The sequence below is a fragment of the Clytia hemisphaerica genome, unplaced genomic scaffold (genome assembly GCF_902728285.1).
Source record: "Clytia hemisphaerica strain Z4C2 unplaced genomic scaffold, Clytia hemisphaerica genome assembly, whole genome shotgun sequence".
In the NCBI taxonomy this organism is placed as follows: domain Eukaryota; kingdom Metazoa; phylum Cnidaria; class Hydrozoa; order Leptothecata; family Clytiidae; genus Clytia; species Clytia hemisphaerica.
This window is the reverse complement of record NW_027103950.1, coordinates 265,005-288,115: the sequence shown is the minus strand read 5'-3', so window position 1 is coordinate 288,115 and position 23,111 is coordinate 265,005. Positions and strand designations below refer to the sequence as shown.

General features: G+C 35.6%; 2 protein-coding genes and 1 non-coding gene across 3 annotated transcripts; all 3 read right to left on the bottom strand.

Annotated features, from left to right (window-relative positions):
• Positions 1–5,768: 5,768 nt before the first annotated feature.
• Positions 5,769–7,314, bottom strand: LOC136810087 (uncharacterized). Its single transcript, XM_067066661.1, has 2 exons — positions 6,730–7,314; positions 5,769–6,490 (listed from the first exon to the last, which is right to left on the bottom strand). The coding sequence occupies exons 1-2, from the start codon at positions 7,310–7,312 to the stop codon at positions 5,805–5,807; spliced, it is 1,269 nt and encodes a 422-aa protein (XP_066922762.1). The 5' UTR covers positions 7,313–7,314; the 3' UTR covers positions 5,769–5,804.
• A 2,342-nt stretch (positions 7,315–9,656) lies between these two features.
• On the bottom strand, positions 9,657–9,728 carry Trnac-gca (transfer RNA cysteine (anticodon GCA)). The gene has a single exon. It is a non-coding gene; the product is annotated as a tRNA-Cys (tRNA).
• Positions 9,729–12,222: 2,494 nt separating this feature from the next.
• Positions 12,223–14,907, bottom strand: LOC136810086 (uncharacterized). Its single transcript, XM_067066660.1, has 3 exons — positions 14,686–14,907; positions 13,189–13,778; positions 12,223–12,945 (listed from the first exon to the last, which is right to left on the bottom strand). Exons 2-3 carry the CDS (start codon positions 13,400–13,402, stop codon positions 12,260–12,262), a joined length of 900 nt encoding a protein of 299 aa, XP_066922761.1. The 5' UTR covers positions 13,403–13,778; positions 14,686–14,907; the 3' UTR covers positions 12,223–12,259.
• Between the last annotated feature and the right edge of the window lie 8,204 nt (positions 14,908–23,111).

The window sequence follows — 23,111 nt, the reverse complement described above, 5'->3', positions numbered from 1 at the left end:
AGATCTAAAATACAGAATAAAATAAAGAAGGTAGGAATCAATTTTGGCGAGAATTTTAAACTTGGCTTGGTGGATGAGCGAAAAATACAGAATTTAATTTGGTGAATGGTTGAGAAACTTAAATTTAGCGGACAAGCGAAAAAATAAATTTTCAGACAATTCCGCCAAATAATCCTCTTTTTTAATGCATTTGAAATCATAAACTATGATGTCATTTTTTAAGAAATTTTTAGGTTTGGGACATGATCAAGACAACAGTTTGTTTATGTGCTAAAAAATCGTTGGTTTGTATGTTATGTAAGGTTTTACACTTTTTTTTCAGGAGCACGTCGTTGCCGGCAACAGTATTTCACTCAGACGATTATTCGATTCGATGACAAAGAAACGACAAACACAAACCTCCGCAATACCACATTGATTTGAACGCAACGATGAGAAAAATAAACGACTACCAAGATTATTACCTGTGTCGATCGATTTCTTTTAAATTTTACGAACACAAAGAAATATTTCAGCGGATTATGTAGAATTTTCTTTTTAAGCTGTAATATAAAATCTTTTTCGCAAGCATAAACTTTTTGCGAATTGTTAAATAAAAAGGAGGATGCCTTCTCGGGTAAGTTATGGCATGTCTTAAAATTACCATAATTTTTAGATCGCATTAGTCGACAGAAAATAACCAAACAAATGACTGAACATGAAGGGTACTATGATGTAGTTTCTAACCTGATGTGTAACCTAATTGTTTTTTCGCTGATTTTCGCGAAAAACTGCAAAAACTGATTATTACGTAATAATCGATGACGTCACTAAAACTAAAAATTGAATTTCTCAAGAATGGTTTATCCAATTGTCTTCAAACTTTCACCAAAGATGTATCTTACTAAAGTCGATCATTTGAAAAAAAAAAATGTTTCGAAATTTTGATGACGTCAGCAGAAATTAGTAAAAAACGAAAAATCCTATTTTCTGCTGACGTCATCAAAATTTTGAAAAATTATATTGTTCAAATAATCGACGTTAGTAAGATACATCTTTGGTGAAAGTTTGAAGACAATTGGATAAACCATTCTTGAGAAATTCAATTTTTAGTTTTTGTGACGTCATCGATTATTACGTAATAATCAGTTTTTGCGGTTTTTCGCGAAAATCAGCGAAAGAACAATTAGGTTACACATCAGGTTAGAAACTACATCATAGTACCCTTCGAGTTCAGTCATTTGTTTGGTAATTTTCTGTTGACTAATGCGATCTAAAAATTATGGTAATTTTAAGTTTTTGAGACATGCCATAACTTACCCTTTAAAATGCAAATTATTCTTTTAATACGATTTTTGACTTTAAAAAGGCACTAAAGGATTAGACGATCCTATCATCTACACAAAGATCACTAAAAGAAAGTAGTTTAGGAGGCGGGAAAAATTTGTGAACGGGTGGTTAGCTCGAGGCGGAGGTGTTTACAGCGTTTTGTTCCAAAATTCGACCGCCACTTTTTTCCCGTAAACCGCCCTGACTATTTTCTCGCGTTAACTGAATTCTTAAACGGACGATAGCATCGTCTTCTATAGCCTGTTAGACGAAAACCGCTTTTTTTATCGTGATTTAACGTCTGTTACACATTTTATCATACTGTAGTTTTGTTGAAAATTTCCACAAACTTAGAACTTTGTTAGATTTTTAAATAATGATGTAGCAAAAATATTTTTCCATTATTTTATTTCTAAATCTTAAATTTCACGAGATTATTGATTAATATATTCTTGGAATCATTTTATTATACATCCCTGTTTGCAAGACTGGCTTGAAACTTAGCTTTCTTTGATTTTGGCTGCAAGAAGAAAACCTTTTGAAGAAAGGGGATTACCTTTCTAAACTAAAAGATGGTTGATACTACCGTTAATTAGAGATTCTTGAGACTTGAGGTATTTTAGAAGCTTTTTTGCTTTTGTTTAGGGTTCTAGGGGTTTATCAAAATAATTTCAATTTGAACAATTTTAGTTCACTAACACTTCATCTCGATCCCGAGCCGAGAATTCTTGTTTTGATTTTATGCAAGGACGACGCAAATTTTCGAGTTCCGTGTTTTCCCGCGTTTATGTTTATGCACTCCACACGGACCCAACCAATGAAATATAAACCCGAAGGGCTAGAATTGAATCTCCTTGGTGGGATTTGAAGTCCCCATCCCACCAAAGTTGAGCGGCAATGAGCGACCCGCCTGTTTTTACTACAAATGGCAGATAGAAACTAAAATTTTCCACAAAAAATATACCGTTAAAAAACAAAATCACTAAATCCTATTCGCTTTGTCAAAATACGGTGTAAATTATAAGTTGCTGACGTGTTTTTTGTCGCTTTCTAGTATTTCCATCAGCACAATTATTTTTACGTTTTTTAGCTGTCGCACTGGAATTTTTCTTTACAAATCGAGAATAACTTAGTTGAAGAATTCTTTTTAGCTCTTCAGTTGGTTCATTAATTTGAATAAATTGGATTTGAAAATGTTGAAATTCTTTTTCCCGAAACTCTAAATAAAAAAATTTAACATATTTTTCAAGTTCAAAAATATTATCAAACTTTAAAAGGCACGAAGCTCCATCTCCATTTTCAACTAGTAATCCACGGCTGTCCCGGCTGTGTGAATCAAAGACAAAGAAACATTCGGACCTTTTCATAATAGCTATAGTAAAACCGCCAATAATCATTAAGGTATTAAATTCAGGACTTTCAGTAGTACTCAGTGGAATTTGTAGCGTGGGGTAGTCATCAATTAGTTTAGCTTCGCCAGTCTCTAAATTTAAAAAGTCAAGTTCGGTGATAATACCGTTAGTTTCGATAAATCGTGGCATTTCATCGACAGATAAATAATCATTTGTATTCAACAACTTATACAACCTATCACCTTCAATTAAAATTCTATCTAGGTCTGTAGTTTTCCAAATAGAAACACGTCGAAAATGAGACCAGAATATCGCATACAAAGAATTTGCACTACATTGTGTTCCTGCGGTTTGCCCAAATAAATCTATGTTAGCCTGGTTAAAGGAACCTAAAACAGCTTTAGATACTTGATAATTGGTCATGTCTGTAAAATCAATGTACGTAGCAGACCCTTGATCACTTTTGTTTTCTTTAGTTGTTCTTGGACCTGGGTTTAGTTCAATATCACCTGATAATAGAAGGGTATAATTAACTTTGAGAAAAATAAGGTTTGGATCTCCTGAATCAAATGCTGCATTTGGATATTGAAAAAAAATACCATTTTTTGAAAGATGGACAGAATCTAGGTGTGTCTGAAAAAAGGTTGTCTCATACGACTTTGGAATTGCAAAGAAAAGAAGTGCAAAAAGGGCTAAAAATCTGACTGGTTTCAATAGTTTAGTAAGAGCATTATCTGAAAGGTTAGAGCCAATTTTAATAGATTTAGAAATACCTTTCACATTTTTCTGAGCTGTTAAAGCAAAACTTCCTATACACACACGATATGCCTCTATAGATATCATATTGCAATTCTGTAAGCTTTAGCAAAAGTAAGGTGAAACGTTTTCAAAAAGTATATGAATATTTGTATATATTTTATCTCACGTGTTTGGTATATAAGAAGGTAGAGGTGTAGGTATTAGGGAAAGGTTTTGTTTGCACAAGGTTTTTAATATATAAGTTTCTAGGTGCGGATTTTCCTTCGCACAAGTTTTTAGGTGCGGATTTTCCTTCGCACAAGTTTCTAGGTGCGGATTTCCCTTCGCACAATTCAATATTATAATAGTCAATTTAATTTGATTCAATAATAGTTTGTATATATTAGTTGGTATAATAGGTTCAAGGTTAAGCAGGTTAAGCAAGTTAAGTTGGTTAAGTAAGCTTAGTAAGAGGATGCAAGGAGCTCGCATGCAACCTCTGGGTTTTGTAGCTGCTTGCCTGATATATAACACAGGCAAGCTGTATGCTCTCTTTTACTGAATAGCAAACAAGTGAGGTATGATTACACTTGCCTTGCTATACTAAAACGTGGAATCAAACAGTGTAAGAAAATTCTCACCCTTTTAACACTCTGCAAGATTAAGTTGACGTGGTCAGCCGAAAATTCTACAACGATTTGTGTGGCAGTTTATTAAAAAAAGTGGCAGTTTATCAAGAAGCTAATATTGCTAAGTTGAAGAAAATAGGAGCGCACCATTAAGGAGATAATGTTCCACCCGAAAATCCCGATTCTCTACAAAAAATCCGAAATCGAAATCGAAATCGAAAGTGAAATCAGGAAATTATTTTTGAAGTCTTGAACGCCCGATGAATGATACTCATTTTAATGCTCAGCGTGGCTGGAGCAATAACAGTAAAAAGTTTCCATATTGTTATTGTTATTTATTCATGATAAACAGGAAAAAAGAGATTCGGAAACCGAATGTTGATCGTGATCTATACCAGTTTTTTGGTATACTATCAGGGGAGTAAAAATTTCCCAAAGGGAGTCATTATTTTCGCGTAAATTTATACTCCCGGAAGTAATAATTTCCTGGGAAAAGATTACTGAGGAGTAATTATTTCCCAGTAAATAATGACTGGAGAGTATAAATTTTGGGGAGTAATATTTTACTGTGACACCGGGCCTAGTGTTTATTCCCCTTTAAAAATGATACATCCAATTTTATTGAAAATTGAGTTGAGGAATGGATATCGCGCTGGGTTTCTGATCAGAAACTCTTTTATTTGGTCGATATTTCAAGGTAAGTTAAAACACTTTAAAATAGTCAGAAAACATAGTAAATAAGTTAGAAAAGTCACCAGGGGGTCAGAAAAAAGCCTCAGAGAAGATAGCCAGAACTAAAAAGTCGATGTCGGAACGAGCAATAGACAAGAGTTTTTTCCGTTTTTTTATGAAAAATTGGGATGGAAAATTGGTCAAAAAGCATTATTTTCAAAATTTTGAAGCAAATAAGCTTTTAGGCAAAAAAATTTTCAAAATGTTTTTTCTTCGCCGAAACTAAGCTCTTCAAAGTTAAAATACTCTTCTTCGCAAAAGTCTTCATTTTCTTCTTCATCAAATTTTTTCATTGCGATTCTTAAATTTTCAGACTCGCGGATAATTGGCCTAAGACTAGTAACAGAATATGTATAACATGCCACAGTTTTTTGGGCTACATCAAGAAGAACTTTATATTTTGTAAGTAGCAAATATTAAAAATTCACTATGGTCAGAGCCCTTATAAGAGTTAGCGGAAAAGTGACATTCATTTTCTTCAATTTCTGTGGAGATCTTTTTCTTGACGAGGATGGCTTATCCTCTCGACAAAGTAAAATTTTGATCTTCCTTTTCGAATCTTGCATGGGTGGACTACATGTTTCTTTTATAAGAACGTTATAACGTTAATAAGCCGGGTTATTATTAATGTCGGGTGTTCTTAAATTTTTAGATTTTAAGCCTAAATGAATATTTACTAAGTCTACTAAGGCTTAAAAATGTTCTTAAATAATCCTTGAGTTTCGTCAGTCTACGAAAGAGTTGAATTAAGTGCATAAAATATACATTGTAATATCCCAAGGGGTTATATTCTCAGCAGGTGCCTTATTAAAATGGGTTTCTTGTTTGTTGTGAAACGATTACACAAACACCCCTCCCCTTGGATCTTATCAGGATCCTAATATGTTAGTTTCTGAAAATATTTACTGCTGCTAAAGGAAAAACTGAAAAGCTTTATTTTAAGCTATCTGAAACCTTATTTTGGGATATACTGAAGTATAGTATCGGATCCGAACAGCAATTTGGTGTATAAATTTATTGTATACTAGACAGCTAAAAGTATTTCCTATCTTACAAGAACCCTTTCCTCACTCAATCGTTTGTGCATTACAATTAGAAATATTAAGGAGATAAATAATAAAGAAATACAAATGGAACATGTTATAGTGATCCAACTAAAAGCACTCGCTGCTGACGTCAGAGCTAAAATCGCCCCAGTCCTTGAACAAGCCAATCGGATGCTTTCTGTGGTAGTTTGAACACGTGATCCAACCTTTGTTGCTAGGGTTACTATAAGAAATATTTCCTCCATCGCAATGATATTTGCTGCTAAAAAATCCCAAATGGCCAATAATACTATGTTTACAGTATGGTTGCCATGGAAATGTCGCAATACAACAAAGATGGCATAATCTAGCATCATTCCAAAGATACAAAACATCGCAAAATAAATCAGTAAATGTTGGGGAATGGGTCTAAATGTAAACACGATCAATTGGACAACTGCACATGCACCAAATCCAAGAATGACGTAATTGATTTCAGTGACACCATATTGGAGATATTCGGTTGCAGTCATTGGTAACCATAAATCAAACAAAACCATACAATACATGAAAAAAAGGGATAAGAAAAGGATGAAACAGATTTGGACATTGTGTATCATTTTGAAGAATATATACCATTGGTATCTTGGTTGATCATCCGAATCTTCGTCGCCAATGGTGAAAGGAAGTAGTCGGCTGGATGAATCTGAAATTATAGAAAATACAATGAAAACGACACTTACGAAAGTTTTTCTATTGGAACCTGATGATTGTCGTGCAAAGACATGAAACTCAGAGTACTTAAGAGAATGCAGTAGTTGTTTTTTTTCTTGATAATAACTCTTAAAGTAGAAAAGCGTGGAAAGTTTAAAGACATAAAGGGTGTATATCAATGATTCCTACAAGGTAATAGCATACGATCAAAATTGAAAGAATGAAACTTACCAAGATCATCTTTAATCTGACTTTTCTCATAACCGTCATCACCAATGATTGAATATTGACTTTCACCACCACCATCAACACCACCACCATCGCCACCGCCATCATTACCAATGATTGAATATTGGCTTCCACTATCACCATCACCAAATTCTTTCATATCATATTCCAATGATAAATTCGAAACCAAATAAAAATCCAGTAATTGAATCACCATGAAAATAACACTTAGTACCAGCCCAGGTGCGTTAGCGTACGAAATCGGGAATCCAAAAAGCGAGAAATTTTCATTTGCAAAAGGAATATTCAATAATGGTCCGAAAACGAATCCAAGTGCAAATGAAAGCCCGATTGATGAAAATTTCCCACTTAATTCCGATTTGGGATAAGCGCGGACAATTTCGGCCGTCATGATAGAGCGAAGACACCCACCACCGCCAGAGATGAGACGCCCAGTGAACAAATACCACGGAGAGTAGGGTATAGTGTAGAGAATGTTACCTGAGATGATACACAAGTTTCCAATAAGGATCATGAGGCGGGCGTTTCGATGATGGTCGAATAAAGCACCGAATAACACCGACATTGCAACCTATAAGAGAATTCAACAATTCGAATAATGATATCGTAAAGAATCAACTTGACTCACCAAATGATAGCCTGAATTGAAAGATGCTAGGTATGTGCGTGCTTGACCTCCAAACATTACTCTTAGGGCCGGTCTCCACTTGCGCGCGCTTCGATCGTACCTTTTTCGAGCAAAGCTTTCACACTATTGTGGTAAAAAGGAAAATGAAGCAACTCCATTGGCGCGATCTAACGTAACGGTTGAAAAAAGTTGAAGCGTGTGCGATCACAGTGCGCGCAAGTGGAGACCGACCTTTATAGAGGCTGATTTTTGCTGAAAAAGTGGACGTCACTCTTTCTTTCACTCGAGTTTGTGAAAAAAAACAGACCCTTAGAAGAGACCAATTTAAATTTATCTGATTTTTGAAACCCTTAGGCTTAGAGAGACTTTGGAAGGTGAAAAACCCGAGCCTTAATAAGGCACACACATAGCAAAAACACCCATTTTTGCCTAAGTATCCCCCCAGGAATGATAGGCTATATTGGAAAATATAGGAAGAAATCTTTACCTGTGATATGAGATAGATAACCGAGATCGAACTGTAAAATAAATTCAAATCATCTGTTTGTATTACATCTTTCAGGTACATCCAAAGTGTTATGAAAGTCAACGAATATTCCATTCCCAGTGCGCATGTCTCGATCAAATATGCGACGAATGTTTTCCGACGTTTTTGAAGCCAACTTTCATGGTTTTTGCCATCCATTAATACCATTTCAAAAATTGATTTAAATCGTAGTAACAATGCCAAGATTATTTATTTTTAGAGTATTATCAGCGTTCCAAGATTGTATGCCTAGCGCAGGCTAATTTTGTCTAGACTCCTTTCTGAGACAATTCTGGAGTCTAATGTATATTGAGCTGATCAAAATTAGCTTTCACCGATATTCAGCATTACATAGTTCATGTGACAATCGGAAATTGATATTTAGAAGTTCAACTGACCAAAACTATTTAGCATCCCTCTCAACAAAAACGTTTGATCACTTTCTTCGAGCTTCACTATTTTCAACTAATTCGACTCACGCACGAACTGAAGCCAAGTATCATTAAAAAGTGAGTTCTGCTATCTAGAGATTGCGTCAACGACATGAAACAGTTAAAAACTGTCTTCAATTCTCTCGAGGATTTGTAAAAATATTAACAACATAACAGATGACACTCAATTCCATAGAGGTTGCACGAAAAGTCATTGTTAAAAATCGAGATACAGCCAAAAGAGTAATTTCAAGTCCCTCGTGGGAGCGTAAAAACTTCTGTTTATAAAGAAAATCGATCCCGATAGACCTCTTCACTGCTAGTCCGGGAGCCAAATCCTATATCTCCTTAAATAAGCACTTTTCCAGTCTTATAAAGTGTCAAAATTCATTGAAAATACCCATATTTTCCCTATTGACCCTCAGGTAAACCGCCAAAAATAATTTTTCGCAAAAGTTTTTTGCCATTGATGATCACCAATCTATCTTGAAACTTTTGGCAATAATGCTTATTATTATTTTGGTTATTTTCCAGGGGGTTAACGATTTTTGTTCAAAAGTGGATATCCAAGGGGCTAAATATCTTTAAGGGAGCGGATATACAGGGGTTACAGTGTCTTTTCAAGTAAAAAATACGATATCCAGGGGTAAGCATCTTTATAAGAGAGGATATCCAGGGGGTTGAACATATAATTAAGAGTGGATACCCAGGGTCTTTACTAATAAAGTAGGATATCCAGGGGTTCGATACTTCGAAAAATATCCTCAACAGTGGGGGTAAAATTCTTTCTGGAAAAGTCCATTTGAGAAATTTATACTTTAGTGGATAGGGCATGTATTCAATATTTCATTATTATATTTATTGGGTATCTATTCGAAAGGAACGTAAGTGTTGCGCGGATTTTTATAGAATTTCATAGAGATTTTCTGAATTTTCGCGAATTATTATATTTATTGGGTATCTATTCGAAAGGAACGTAAGTTTTGCGCGGATTCTTATAAAATTTCATAGAGATTTTTCATAGTCGAATGCTCTACCACTGAGCTATATCCCCATGTCAGATTATTTTTGATAATTATGGTAATTTTTTTCCAAATTTACGACGAAGTACTCCTGCCATAAGGGAACTAATTTTGGCAGTAACTAATTTTCGCGTTTTTGGTTGTCTATCGCCAAAATTAGTTCCGCATAAAAACGCAAATTTGGTACCCTCACTTCGTACTTTAAGGTAGTCTCTTCACTCGACAATGCAAAGTTCAGACTCTAGTCTAAATACCACGAAGCTCTGAAATATGATGAACTAAGTCAAAAAAATTTAAAACTTAGGGGACACCCGGGTTTGAACCGGGGACCTCTCGATCTGCAGTCGAATGCTCTACCACTGAGCTATATCCCCATGTCAGATGACATTAGAATCATATCTCTATCAGTTTCATGACGGAAATGTTCAGTCTCGCTAAGCTTATATTTATTACTCAAATCAAAAAATAATTGCTTACTTCCGTATTAAAAAATGCATCTTAATAATGAAAAAAAAACCGCACATAATTTGAAAGCTTTTCTAGTTGGTTGTAAAGCATTCTCCGTTTTTTTCATATTCAATCCAGAATAATTGACTATGTTTAAAAATTCTAAACCTGTGCAAGAAAACAAATTGAACTGAAAAAAACGTAGCATTCATTAAGCACTCTTTGATGCATTCATCCACTTCTTATTAAACCTTTTTGACTTTGGTGCGCAGTTTTTTGAAATTAAAAATTCCAAAGTGCAATTAACAACTTGTAGCTTGAGAGTTTTATGTTATGTTCAGGTCCGGCGGAACAACCGTAAAAGTGGATGGGGAGGCTAAAGCCTCAAAATGAGATAAAATTCGCTAGAAATTTTAGAAAAAATCTCATTTACTCAAAAGGTCTCCCGGTATCGCCGGGCCTGATGTTTATCTCCCTTCGATTTTATTGAAAATTGAATTGAGGAATTACAATAGAACACTAAGCAATTTAGTTTGAATTTATTGCAAAATTTAAAAATATCAATTTTTGCTCATAGACTTCTTAAAAAGGATTTTCAGACTTTTTCGTAATAATATTTTTTGTTCACTGGAAGGTATTCTTTCCAAAAAACAAAAATTTTTGAATTTTGGCAAATTTTTATTTTTCGATGACGTCATCGTTTTATGACGTCATTTTGCCTTATTTCCTTAATATCTCCTGATATATTCATTTTCAGATATAGGTTGTGACCTTTTTCTTTATCAGTATTTCATGCTCTTTTTTTCTTTGAATGAAACAAATTTTTTTCAATTTTGACGACTTTTTATTTTAGTTGCCATAGTAACCAATGACGTCAGTTTCCATGGCAACGGGTGGTCACAGCCGGCCCCACCTCTCAAATTTTGATCTTTTACATTCAAGGAACAATATTCAAGCATAAAATCCTTTGCACAAGCTGCTCCACACGGGAAGCTTTTTCGCGACATAGTGGCCCCTACTAATACATTGTAATATCCCAAAGGGTTTATTCTCAGCAGGTGCCTTATCAAGATGGGTTTCCTGTTTGTTGTGAACGATTATTCAAACACCCCCCCCTCCGGATCTTATCAGGATCCTAATACAGTATATTAGTTTCTGAAAATATTTACTGCTGCTAAAGGAACAAGTGATACTTTTATGAACCTACCTGGTTATGCATTTAACACATATATAATTGATATCTACGTGAACATGAACGTTATTTAACAATCGTTCAGAACACAAATAGTGACGATCTTTTAAAATTAGTCGTTTGTTTCTTATAAGAAAAACGTTTAGAAACGAAAATTTCATGCTCTTGAAATATTCTTTTATATTCAAGACTTCGTGAGCATAAAAAGACATCTATCTCATCAAAAAATTGAGTAATTTGGCTAAGAACATTGATGTATTCTTATTAATAGTGATTCCTATAGATAAACATGCCTTTTTTGAGCTGAAAAGTTATTTTCCAAAAATCTGCTTGACCCATCTTTTACCTACTTTCATGCAAAAAATCAGAAAAAAACAACGATCCAATATTTCACAAAGTCCAAAAAACCCTTTTTTAGCCGTTTTTTGGCCCAAATTTGCCCAAAAACATTTTTTTTTTCGAAAATTGGGCTCCGTCACATTCGAGGGTTTATAGTTATGCATCTTTGTGCAAAAAGTCTTAAAGAATGAAAGAGCCAATCTCGAGAAAAGCTAATACCTTAGTAATTGATAATGTACTTATAAAAAATATCGAATTTGGCCAGTTTTTCTATAAAAACACGCCAAGCAACCAAAATTTCATGTCTAAACACACATATGCTTCAAAAGTAAGCCCACGTGAGCAAAACAAACATCTATCTCATAAAAAATTGAGTAATTTGACTAAGAACATGTATGCTTATCAATAGTGATTCTTATAGATAAACATGCGTTTTTTAAGCCAAATAAATTTTTTTGCAAAAATCTGCTTGAGCCATCTTTTACCTATGATGGTACCCTACTTTCATGCAAAAAATCAGAAAAAATTAATGATCCAATTTTTCACAAAGTCCAAAAATCCCGTTTTTTAGCCGTTTTTTGGCCCAAATATGCCCAAAAATTTTTTTTTTCGAAAATCGGGATCCGTCACATTTTGGCTACTACCATTTTGCACCTTTTTACCAAAAATCAAATGATTCCTATGATTCAATCTCGAGAAAAGCTGGTAACGAACGGACGGACGGACAGAGGTGAATTTATATGACCTCCACCCCACCGGGGTAGGTCCAAAAACTGAAAAGCTTTATCTTAAACTTGATTTTGGGGTATGGAGAATTATAATTTCGAACTCCAACAGCAATTAAGCCCTATCGTTCATTAGAATTCGAGAATTTTTCAACCCCTTGAATGAATGAATATATGTTGAATATGCATCTAAGAGTATTTCCTATCTTACAAGAACCCTTTCCTCACTCAACCTTTTGTGCATTACAATTAGAAATATTAAGGTGATAAATAATAAAGAAATACAAATGGAACATGTTATTGTGATCCAACTAAAAGCACTCGCTGCTGACGTCAGAGCTAAAATCGCCCCAGTCCTTGAACAAGCCAATCGGATGCTTTCTGTGGTAGTTTGAACACGTGATCCAACCTTTGTTGCTAGGGTTACTATAAGAAATATTTCCTCCATCGCAATGATATTTGCTGCTAAAAAATCCCAAATGGCCAATAATACTATGTTTACAGTATGGTTGCCATGGAAATGTCGCAATACAACAAAGATGGCATAATCTAGCATCATTCCAACGATACAAAACATCGCAAAATAAATCAGTAAATGTTGGGGAATGGGTCTAAATGTAAACACGATCAATTGGACAACTGCACATGCACCAAATCCAAGAATGACGTAATTGATTTCAGTGACACCATATTGGAGATATTCGGTTGCAGTCATTGGTAACCATAAATCAAACAAAACCATACAATACATGAAAAGAAGGGATAAGAAAAGGATGAAACAGATTTGGACATTGTGTATCATTTTGAAGAATATATACCATTGGTGTCTTGGTTGATCATCCGAATCTTCGTCGCCAATGGTGAAAGGAAGTAGTCGGCTGGATGAATCTGAAATTATAGAAAATACAATGAAAACGACACTTACGAAAGTTTTTCTATTAGGACCTGATGATTGTCGTGCAAAGACATGAAACTCAGAGTACTTAAGAGAATGCAGTAGTTGTTTTTTTTCTTGATAATAACTCTTAAAGTAGAAAAGCGTGGAAAGTTTAAAGACATAAAGGGTGTATATCAATGATTCCTACAAGGTAATAGCAAGCATACGATCAAAATTGAATGAATGAAACTTACCAAGATCATCTTTAATCTGACTTTCCTCATAGCCGTCATCACCAATGATTGAATATTGACTTTTACCACCACCATCAACACCGCCATCTTCGCCACTGCTATCATTACTAATGATTGAATATTGGCTTCCACTATCACCATCACCAAATTCTTTCATATCATATTCCAATGATAAATTCGAAACCAAATAAAAATCCAGTAACTGAATCACCATGAAAATAACACTTAGTACCAGCCCAGGTGCGTTAGCGTACGAAATCGGGATTCCAAAAAGTAAGAAATTTTCATTTGCGAAAGGAATATTCAGTAATGGTCCAAAAAACAAATCCAAGTGCAAATGAAAGCCCGATTGATGAAAATTTCCCACTTAATTCCAATTCGGGATAAGCGCGGACGATTTCGGCCGTCATGATAGAGCGAAGACACCCACCACCGCCAGAGATGAGACGCCCAGTGAACAAATACCACGGAGAGAAGGGTATAGTGTAGAGAATGTTACCTGAGATGATACACAGGTTTCCAATAAGGATCATGAGGCGGGCGTTTCGATAATGGTCGAATAAAGCACCGAATAACACCGACATTGCAACCTATAAGAGAAATCAACAATTCGAATAATGATATCGTAAAGAATTAACTTGACTCACCAAATGATAGCCTGAATTGAAAGATGCTGGGCAAGTGCGTGCTTGACCTCCAAACATTACTCTTAGGGCCAGTCTCCACTTGCGCGCGCTTCGATCGTACCTTTTCGAGCAAAGCTTTCACTCTATTGTGGTAAAAAGAAAAATGAAGCAACTCCATTGGTGCAATCTGACGTAATGGTTGAAAAAAGTTGAAACGTGTGCGATCACAGCGCGCGCAAGTGGAGACCGGCCTTTAGAGAGGCTGATTTTTGCTGAAAAAGTGGACATCACTCTTTCTTTCACTCGAGTTTGTGAAAAAAACAGACCCTTAAAGAGAGATCAATTTAATGCTGATTTATGAAACCTTTAGGCTTAGCAAACGATATCATACTCCAGGATGCAATCGAAATTTTTCAATCCGCGGACCTAGACGGGGGTTCGGTTATTATCAGTTAGGGTTAGGGTTGGAGCTCGAGAGTCCAATATAAGGCCGAAGGCCTTCTTAGGAGCATTCGTACCCTGTGACATAACTTAGGATCCCATAGGGATCCTTGTAGGGGCACCGGTAGGGTTGGGAGCTTTCTTAATTAAGGTCTGTAAATTACACGCTATAAGTATTTGTGAATGACAGTTTTCTGTCGTGTCTGGTTGGCGCAAGCGGTTAGGCATTGGGTTTGTAAACCAAGGTTGCTTGCATTTGGTGGTTCGAATCGGGGTCGGAGACCTGTTTCACCGGTACGGGCAAATTTCAGAAAAATACTTAAAATAACCTTAATAAGGCACGCACATAACAAACACCTATTTTTGCCTAAGTATGCCCCCCCCGGAATTACAGGCTATATTGGAAAATATAGGACAAAAAGGTCTTTACCTGTGATATGAGATAGACAGCCGAGATTGAACTGTAAAAGAAATTCAAATCATCTGTTTGTATTACATCTTTCAGGTACATCCAAAGTGTTATGAAAGTCAACGAATATTCCATGCCTAGTGCGCATGTCTCGATCAAATATGCGACGAATGTTTTCCGACGTTTTTGAAGCCAAGTTTCATGGTTTTTGCCATCCATTAATACCATTTCAAAAATTGATTTAAATCGCAGCAACACTGTCAAAAAAACTTTTTTTGGAGTTCCAAGATTGTAGGCCTAGCGCAGGCTAATTTTGTCTTGGCTCTTTTTTGAGACAATTCTAGAGTGTATATTGAGCTGATAAAAATTTAGCCGAGATCGCAGCAACAATGTTAAGATTATTTACTTTTGGAGTATTCTCAATGTCCAATATTAAAAGGCCCAGTGTAGGCTAATTTTGTCTAGGCTCCTTTCTGAGACAATTCTGGAATCTAATGTATATTGAGCTGATAAAAATTTGGTCGATTTTACCGAAGCAACAAGATTATTGAAACAGAGCATTCGTAGCTTTCACCGATATTCAGCATTAGTTCATGTGACAATCGGTTTTCGTCTGTTAAAACCGCTAACTATATCGAATTTATATGGCCTTCAAATAGAGTCAAAAAGAAAGTCAAAAAATATGTTTTCCCTGAAATTTATAATCTTCAGGAAATTAGTAAAGCCGGTCGAAATTATTAGCGTACATTCTATGTGTTTGAAACTTGAATATGGAAGGAGACATATACTAACCATATGGTCACTTTCATTTCATCAAAAAACTAGCTAGGTTTTTGATAAGGCTCAGCCGTTCTTTTTTTTTATTTGCTACTTTGGGCTAAACATTGTTCTTATTTTAGGGAAAAATCGAGGTATTTTGGGATTTTAAGAAACATTTTACGACATTGTTCCATTTTTTGCGTTTTTAAGCCTCTTTGATCTTATTAGAAACAGTGTAAAGGAAGGAAGCGTAAATATAATGTTTACAATGTTTAAAATTTTAAGAAACTGAAAAAGCTTGATGATTTCATGTAAGCAATCTCGAATTTCACGAAAATATATATCTAATGAAAGGTGTTTATTAAAAACAGAACTTTTAATGAAGTTACTTCTCACCGTAATTTCAACTCTATGAAGTTTCACCTTAAAAAAGGAGCAAACGAGAAGACGTGAGATTTTTTCGGGGGTGACTGATGTCTCCAATAACTCATCCCTATTACCGCTATTTTTCAACAGCCGTAAGCAGATTCAATCCGAGCGATATACAGTGAGCTCTCGCTAATTCGAGCTTCTACTATTCAAACTATTCTATCATTCGAATTAATTCTCAATACCCTTCAAAGGAGAAACGCTCTTAAATACTTTCTATAATTCGAATCTTTCTGTAATTCGAACAAATTATAATCCTCGTTCAACTTCGAATTAGGGATAGCTAGCTGTACTTTCTCTCGCGCCGAAATCGAACTTTACACGGAAGATAACATCATCTACCCTCATGGCCTGTACCAGAAAAACATGGCTTTTTCTCTCGACACCGTTTCGTAGCCTATTTCAAATATCCCCAAGATCCTATGGCAGACTGGAATAACCCGCTGTTTTAGCCCGCAAATTCAAGAACGGTAAAAATGCTTGTTTTTTTGGGATTTTTTGACTTGAAAAGGTTCGTCCATCCCTTGTATAGAGATTTAGGCCATGGGGAATGATGACCCATTGATTATCCCTTTTTCATTATTGACCCGGTCAAGTTTTAAAATCCACTGTGTTGACTATGAAAATATATAGAATTTCCCTGAAGGCGGGGGTGAGATTTTTTTCCCTCGGCAAACCTTGACTTTTAGTCATTCGGAACTTAGGAAAACAGTGATTGAGGAGAAGCAAGAACGGTTTGCGTCGACAAAGAAACATTTTTGCATTTTTATCTAACGGGATTAATTACCGGGGTAAGACCTTCAATAATTTAAAATATTGACCTGGTTTACTCTTTTTCCCCACTTTTGAAGGGCTTAAAACTAGCCCATTTTTTTGCAATTTCTTACATTAGGTTATCCGACAGGGCGGATCATGGATACGGGATCACTTTTTGCTGCCAATTCTTGCCGTTTGAGTGACAGACTAATTGTTCAATTGAAAATGTCAGAATTAAGGATCTTTGCTTCATCCGCAAAGCTTTGTTGGGTGAACCCTTGATTTTCATAAAAATTAAATATTTTTAGAAGAATCATGGCAAACATTTTGATCTGATGAATCTGAAATATCATCAGAGCTCAACTCAGGATTGCAGATCCATTTTCGCAAAAAAACAATTAACAAAAACTTCATCAAATACTATCAAATTAAAATATTTTTGATATTACATTGAGTGAAAATTGCCTTGAGAAAAGGGGACCCCCATTTTAAAACAACAAATCAGTAGATGAAAATGTAAGCAAAGTAGAATCAACCAAAATAAATTCAAAAGCTTGAAGTTTTGGAATGTAACAGCTTGTATTATGAGGTCTTCTGAGCAACTTTTGTATCCTTACCATATTGTTATCAGATTTATTTAAGATTGTTTTTTTCATACTTTGTATGTCGATAGTTATTTAGATGTGTGGTTACTGGGCTGATTGCTTTGTATTAAGTGGCGATTTTTATTAGCCTTGCTAGTTGCAGTATTTGAGCATTAGTTTGAGTTTTTACCATTGGATTGTTTCTTCTGATTATTTTTGGGTTCAGTTGTTAGTTGTTAAACATTTTCTTGTGAAAATGAGGATTTCAGTCTTATTAACAGATCTGTATTGCTTCTAAATATTCATGGTATGCATTGCAATGTCTTCTGACATTACATCATGGATCCAATGCTGATTGGTGTAAGTGACGTAAAATCAGTCGAGATACGCACTTAAAAACCAATCAGCTGTTGTACCGTGGGGAGTCATTGCAATGGTGCATTACAATGAATAGGGAGATTTTGTTTATGGTTTTGATACAGACTAGGGTGCTAAACGACCCTCAACAAGCTGTTTCTGGTTCCTATGTAGGCTGATGCATCCTAGCCCGGAGGCTACTTACACGTTTTTTTTATTAAACACCTAAAATTTGCCTGAGCCTGGGTGCTTTTTTTTTAGCAATTTTCAGCCTAAAATGTTCTTAAATGTTTCTAATTTTTCAGACTACTCTAAATCGACAATATCATGCAAAATAAGAGCCACTTAAAATTGGTAAAATTTGGACAATATTTGACTTTCGATTTTAGAAAATCCATCCCTAAGTTCGCTTAAACTGCTTGAAAAGAGGAAAAAATTGTAGTTTCTTGTAATTTTTACCCAAACTGAGGCTGGGCGTGTTCTTACGATGTTCTTAATTTTTCGACGAATTTCAGCCTGAATGTTCTTTATAAACTGGGTTCTAATAAAAAAAAAACGTATAGCTTTTTGATATTGACTGGATGGCGCTGATAGTGGTCTGGTGTAATTGGCAGACTTTATTTTTTGGCTTGCTTGAGGTGGTAGCAAATATATACCACTAGATCCAGTCCCTTTTTGGAGAAAAACAAATAGAAAACTATGACCAAGGGATCGATTGTTTTTCAAAGTTAGGAGGTATTTTTGTGTTTTTATTATCATCTTGTAAACTTTGATTGGATTTTAGGTTTTCATATAATTTTCGAAAACGAAAGTGAAAAAATTCAAGATGGCGATATCCTCTAGTCTACTTCACTGAGCTCAGCGCCATTAAAATCATCAGAAAGTAAAGTTCAGCCAGGAGTAGACTCTAGTCTACATGCATCCCTGATATATTTTGATATGATATACAAGATGCGTATTGTGGATAAAATTCCCGTCCCAGATTTACCCCGAGAGTAACCCGTTTCAACATTCTTAAAAAGATCAGATATTTAATGGTAATTTAAAGATCTCTCTATATAAAATTAACTATCAAGTTCTAAAATTCAAAACACAAAGAGGTAACTCCCGGATCCCTTGATATATTTTCAAAGATCCAATACATTTCCACCATGATTTATTATAACACTGGAAAAACAACGTAATAAAACGGTGGAGAGGAAGCATTGTCTTCTTTTGTTTAAGAAAACAATCGAGTTTAGGTTTTCCGCAAATGCAACGGTCATGGCGGCCGAAGTTCTCTGATTTTGAAAAATGATTAATGATCTCTTTTCTAAAAGTCCTCTTATCTTTCTCTTTTTGTACTTTTTTACTCGCCACAAATTTGGAAATAAATGCTAAAATACTTAACGGATACAGTTAATCTGTTGTGACAAAAAATCATCAGACAAGAAAAATCAAACAAAACCTAAAATGATACAGAATTTTAAGTTGGCATATCTCTCTAACATCTTCTGAGAAGAGCTAAGATCGACATATATGAGACTTGAGTGTCTTGGCTTCACCTTGGTATGAAAATATTTTGGAGGCTCGTGGTGGATCGATGGTTTTATTGAGTTAAATTTTGAAAATTTCTGTGTCAACATTCAATTTTTCATACATAGCATGTTTTTCGTATCTTTCTTGCAACTTGAACGTCATAACGACACGTAATAGCAATATTTGATGCGTTCACCTCTCTAAGGAATAATAATTTATTTGGGAATTGAAATGGACTGTGTNTACAATACATGAAAAAGAAGGGATAAGAAAAAGGATGAAACAGATTTGGACATTGTGTATCATTTTGAAGAATATATACCATTGGTGTCTTGGTTGATCATCCGAATCTTCGTCGCCAATGGTGAAAGGAAGTAGTCGGCTGGATGAATCTGAAATTATAGAAAATACAATGAAAACGACACTTACGAAAGTTTTTCTATTAGGACCTGATGATTGTCGTGCAAAGACATGAAACTCAGAGTACTTAAGAGAATGCAGTAGTTGTTTTTTTTCTTGATAATAACTCTTAAAGTAGAAAAGCGTGGAAAGTTTAAAGACATAAAGGGTGTATATCAATGATTCCTACAAGGTAATAGCAAGCATACGATCAAAATTGAATGAATGAAACTTACCAAGATCATCTTTAATCTGACTTTCCTCATAGCCGTCATCACCAATGATTGAATATTGACTTTTACCACCACCATCAACACCGCCATCTTCGCCACTGCTATCATTACTAATGATTGAATATTGGCTTCCACTATCACCATCACCAAATTCTTTTCATATTTCATATTCCAATGATAAATTCGAAACCAAATAAAAATCCAGTAACTGAATCACCATGAAAATAACACTTAGTACCAGCCCAGGTGCGTTAGCGTACGAAATCGGGATTCCAAAAAGTAAGAAATTTTCATTTGCGAAAGGAATATTCAGTAATGGTCCAAAAACAAATCCAAGTGCAAATGAAAGCCCGATTGATGAAAATTTCCCACTTAATTCCGATTCGGGATAAGCGCGGACGATTTCGGCCGTCATGATAGAGCGAAGACACCCACCACCGCCAGAGATGAGACGCCCAGTGAACAAATACCACGGAGAGAAGGGTATAGTGTAGAGAATGTTACCTGAGATGATACACAGGTTTCCAATAAGGATCATGAGGCGGGCGTTTCGATAATGGTCGAATAAAATTAAAGCACCGAATAACACCGACATTGCAACCTATAAGAGAAATCAACAATTCGAATAATGATATCGTAAAAAATTAACTTGACTCACCAAATGATAGCCTGAATTGAAAGATGCTGGGCAAGTGCGTGCTTGACCTCCAAACATTACTCTTAGGGCCAGTCTCCACTTGCGCGCGCTTCGATCGTACCTTTTCGAGCAAAGCTTTCACTCTATTGTGGTAAAAAGGAAAATGAAGCAACTCCATTGGCGCAATCTGACGTAATGGTTGAAAAAAGTTGAAACGTGTGCGATCACAGCGCGCGCAAGTGGAGACCGGCCTTTAGAGAGGCTGATTTTTGCTGAAAAAGTGGACATCACTCTTTCTTTCACTCGAGTTTGTGAAAAAAACAGACCCTTAAAGAGAGATCAATTTAATGCTGATTTATGAAACCTTTAGGCTTAGCAAACGATATCATACTCCAGGATGCAAACGAAATTTTTCAATCCGCGGACCTAGACGGGGGTTCGGTTATTATCAGTTAGGGTTAGGGTTGGAGCTCGAGAGTCCAATATAAGGCCGAAGGCCTTCTTAGGGGCATTCGTACCCTGTGACATAACTTAGGATCCCATAGGGATCCTTGTAGGGGCACCGGTAGGGTTGGGAGCTTTCTTAATTAAGGTCTGTAAATTACACGCTATAAGTATTTGTGAATGACAGTTTTCTGTCGTGTCTGGTTGGCGCAAGCGGTTAGGCATTGGGTTTGTAAACCAAGGTTGCTTGCATTTGGTGGTTCGAATCGGGGTCGGAGACCTGTTTCACCGGTACGGGCAAATTTCAGAAAAATACTTAAAATAACCTTAATAAGGCACGCACATAACAAACACCTATTTTTGCCTTCGTATGCCCCCCCCCCGGGAATTACAGGCTATATTGGAAAATATAGGACAAAAAGGTCTTTACCTGTGATATGAGATAGACAGCCGAGATTGAACTGTAAAAGAAATTCAAATCATCTGTTTGTATTACATCTTTCAGGTACATCCAAAGTGTTATGAAAGTCAACGAATATTCCATGCCTAGTGCGCATGTCTCGATCAAATATGCGACGAATGTTTTCCGACGTTTTTGAAGCCAACTTTCATGGTTTTTGCCATCCATTAATACCATTTCAAAAATTGATTTAAATCGCAGCAACACTGTCAAAAAAACTTCTTTTGGAATTCCAAGATTGTAGGCCTAGCGCAGGCTAATTTTGTCTAGGCTCTTTTTTGAGACAATTCTAGAGTGTATATTGAGCTGATCAAAATTTAGCCGAGATCGCAGCAACAATGTTAAGATTATTTACTTTTGGAGTATTCTCAATGTCCAATATTAAAAGGTCCAGTGTAGGCTAATTTTGTCTAGGCTCCTTTCTGAGACAAATCTGGAGTCTAATGTATATTGAGCTGATCAAAATTTGGTCGATATCACCGAAGCAACAAGATTATTGAAACAGAGCATTCGTAGCTTTCACCGATATTCAGCATTAGTTCATGTGACAATCGGTTTTCGTCTGTTAAAACCGCTAACTATATCGAATTTATATGGCCTTCAAATAGAGTCAAAAAGAAAGTCAAAAAATATGTTTTCCCTGAAATTTATAATCTTCAGGAAATTAGTAAAGCCGGTCGAAATTATTAGCGTACATTCTATGTGTTTGAAACTTGAATATGGAAGGAGACATATACTAACCATATGGTCACTTTCATTTCATCAAAGAAACTAGATAGGTTTTTGACAAGGCTCAGCCGTTCTTTTTTTTTCTTTGGTACTTTGGGCTAAACATTGTTCTTATTTTAGGGAAAAATCGAGGTATTTTGGGATTTTAAGAAACATTTTACGACATTGTTCCATTTTTTTGCGTTTTTAAGCCTCTTTGATCTTATTAGAAACAGTGTAAAAGAAGGAAGCGTAAATATAATGTTTACAATGTTTAAAATTTTAAGAAACTGAAAAAGCTTGATGATTTCATGTAAGAGATCTCGAATTTCACGAAAATATATATCTAATGAAAGGTGTTTATTAAAAACAGAACTTTGAATGAAGTTACTTCTCACCGTAATTTCAACTCTATGAAGTTTCACCTTAAAAAAGGAACAAACGAGAAGACGTGAGATTTTTTCGGGGGTGACTGATGTCTCCAATAACTCATCCCTATTACCGCTATATTTCAACAGCCGTAAGCAGATTCAATCCGAGCCATATACAGTGAGCTCTCGCTAATTCGAGCTTCTACTATTCAAACTATTCTATCATTCGAATTAATTCTCAATACCCTTCAAAGGAGAAACGCTCTTAAATACTTTCTATAATTCGAATCTTTCTGTAATTCGAACATATTATAATCCTCGTTCAACTTCGAATTAGGGATAGCTAGCTGTACTTTCTCTCGCGCCGAAATCGAACTTTACACGGACGATAACATCATCTACCCTCATGGCCTGTACCAGAAAAACATGGCTTTTTCTCTCGACACCGTTTCGTAGCCTATTTCAAATATCCCCAAGATCCTATGGCAGACTGGAATAACCCGCTGTTTTAGCCCGCAAATTCAAGAACGGTAAAAATGCTTGTTTTTTGGGATCTTTTGACTTGAAAAGGTTCGTCCATCCCTTGTATAGAGATTTAGGCCATGGGGAATGACCCATTGATTATCCCTTTTTCATTATTGACCCGGTCAAGTTTTAAAATCCACTGGGTTGACTATGAAAATATATAAAATTTCCCTGAAGGATGGAGTGAAATTTTTCCCCTCGGCAAACCCTGACTTTTAGCCATTCATCGGAATTTAGGAAAACGGTGATTGAGGAGAAGCAAGAACG

Excerpts from the sequence above, each read along its gene's own strand:
- LOC136810087 (XM_067066661.1), bottom strand. The coding sequence starts at position 7,312 with ATGTCGGTGTTATTCGGTGCTTTATTCGACCATCATCGAAACGCCCGC. Across the intron at positions 6,491-6,729 it reads TCAGATTAAAGATGATCTTG|ATTCATCCAGCCGACTACTT; the intron begins GTAAGTTTCATT and ends CTATAATTTCAG.
- LOC136810086 (XM_067066660.1), bottom strand. The coding sequence starts at position 13,402 with ATGGTGATTCAGTTACTGGATTTTTATTTGGTTTCGAATTTATCATTG. Across the intron at positions 12,946-13,188 it reads TCAGATTAAAGATGATCTTG|ATTCATCCAGCCGACTACTT; the intron begins GTAAGTTTCATT and ends CTATAATTTCAG.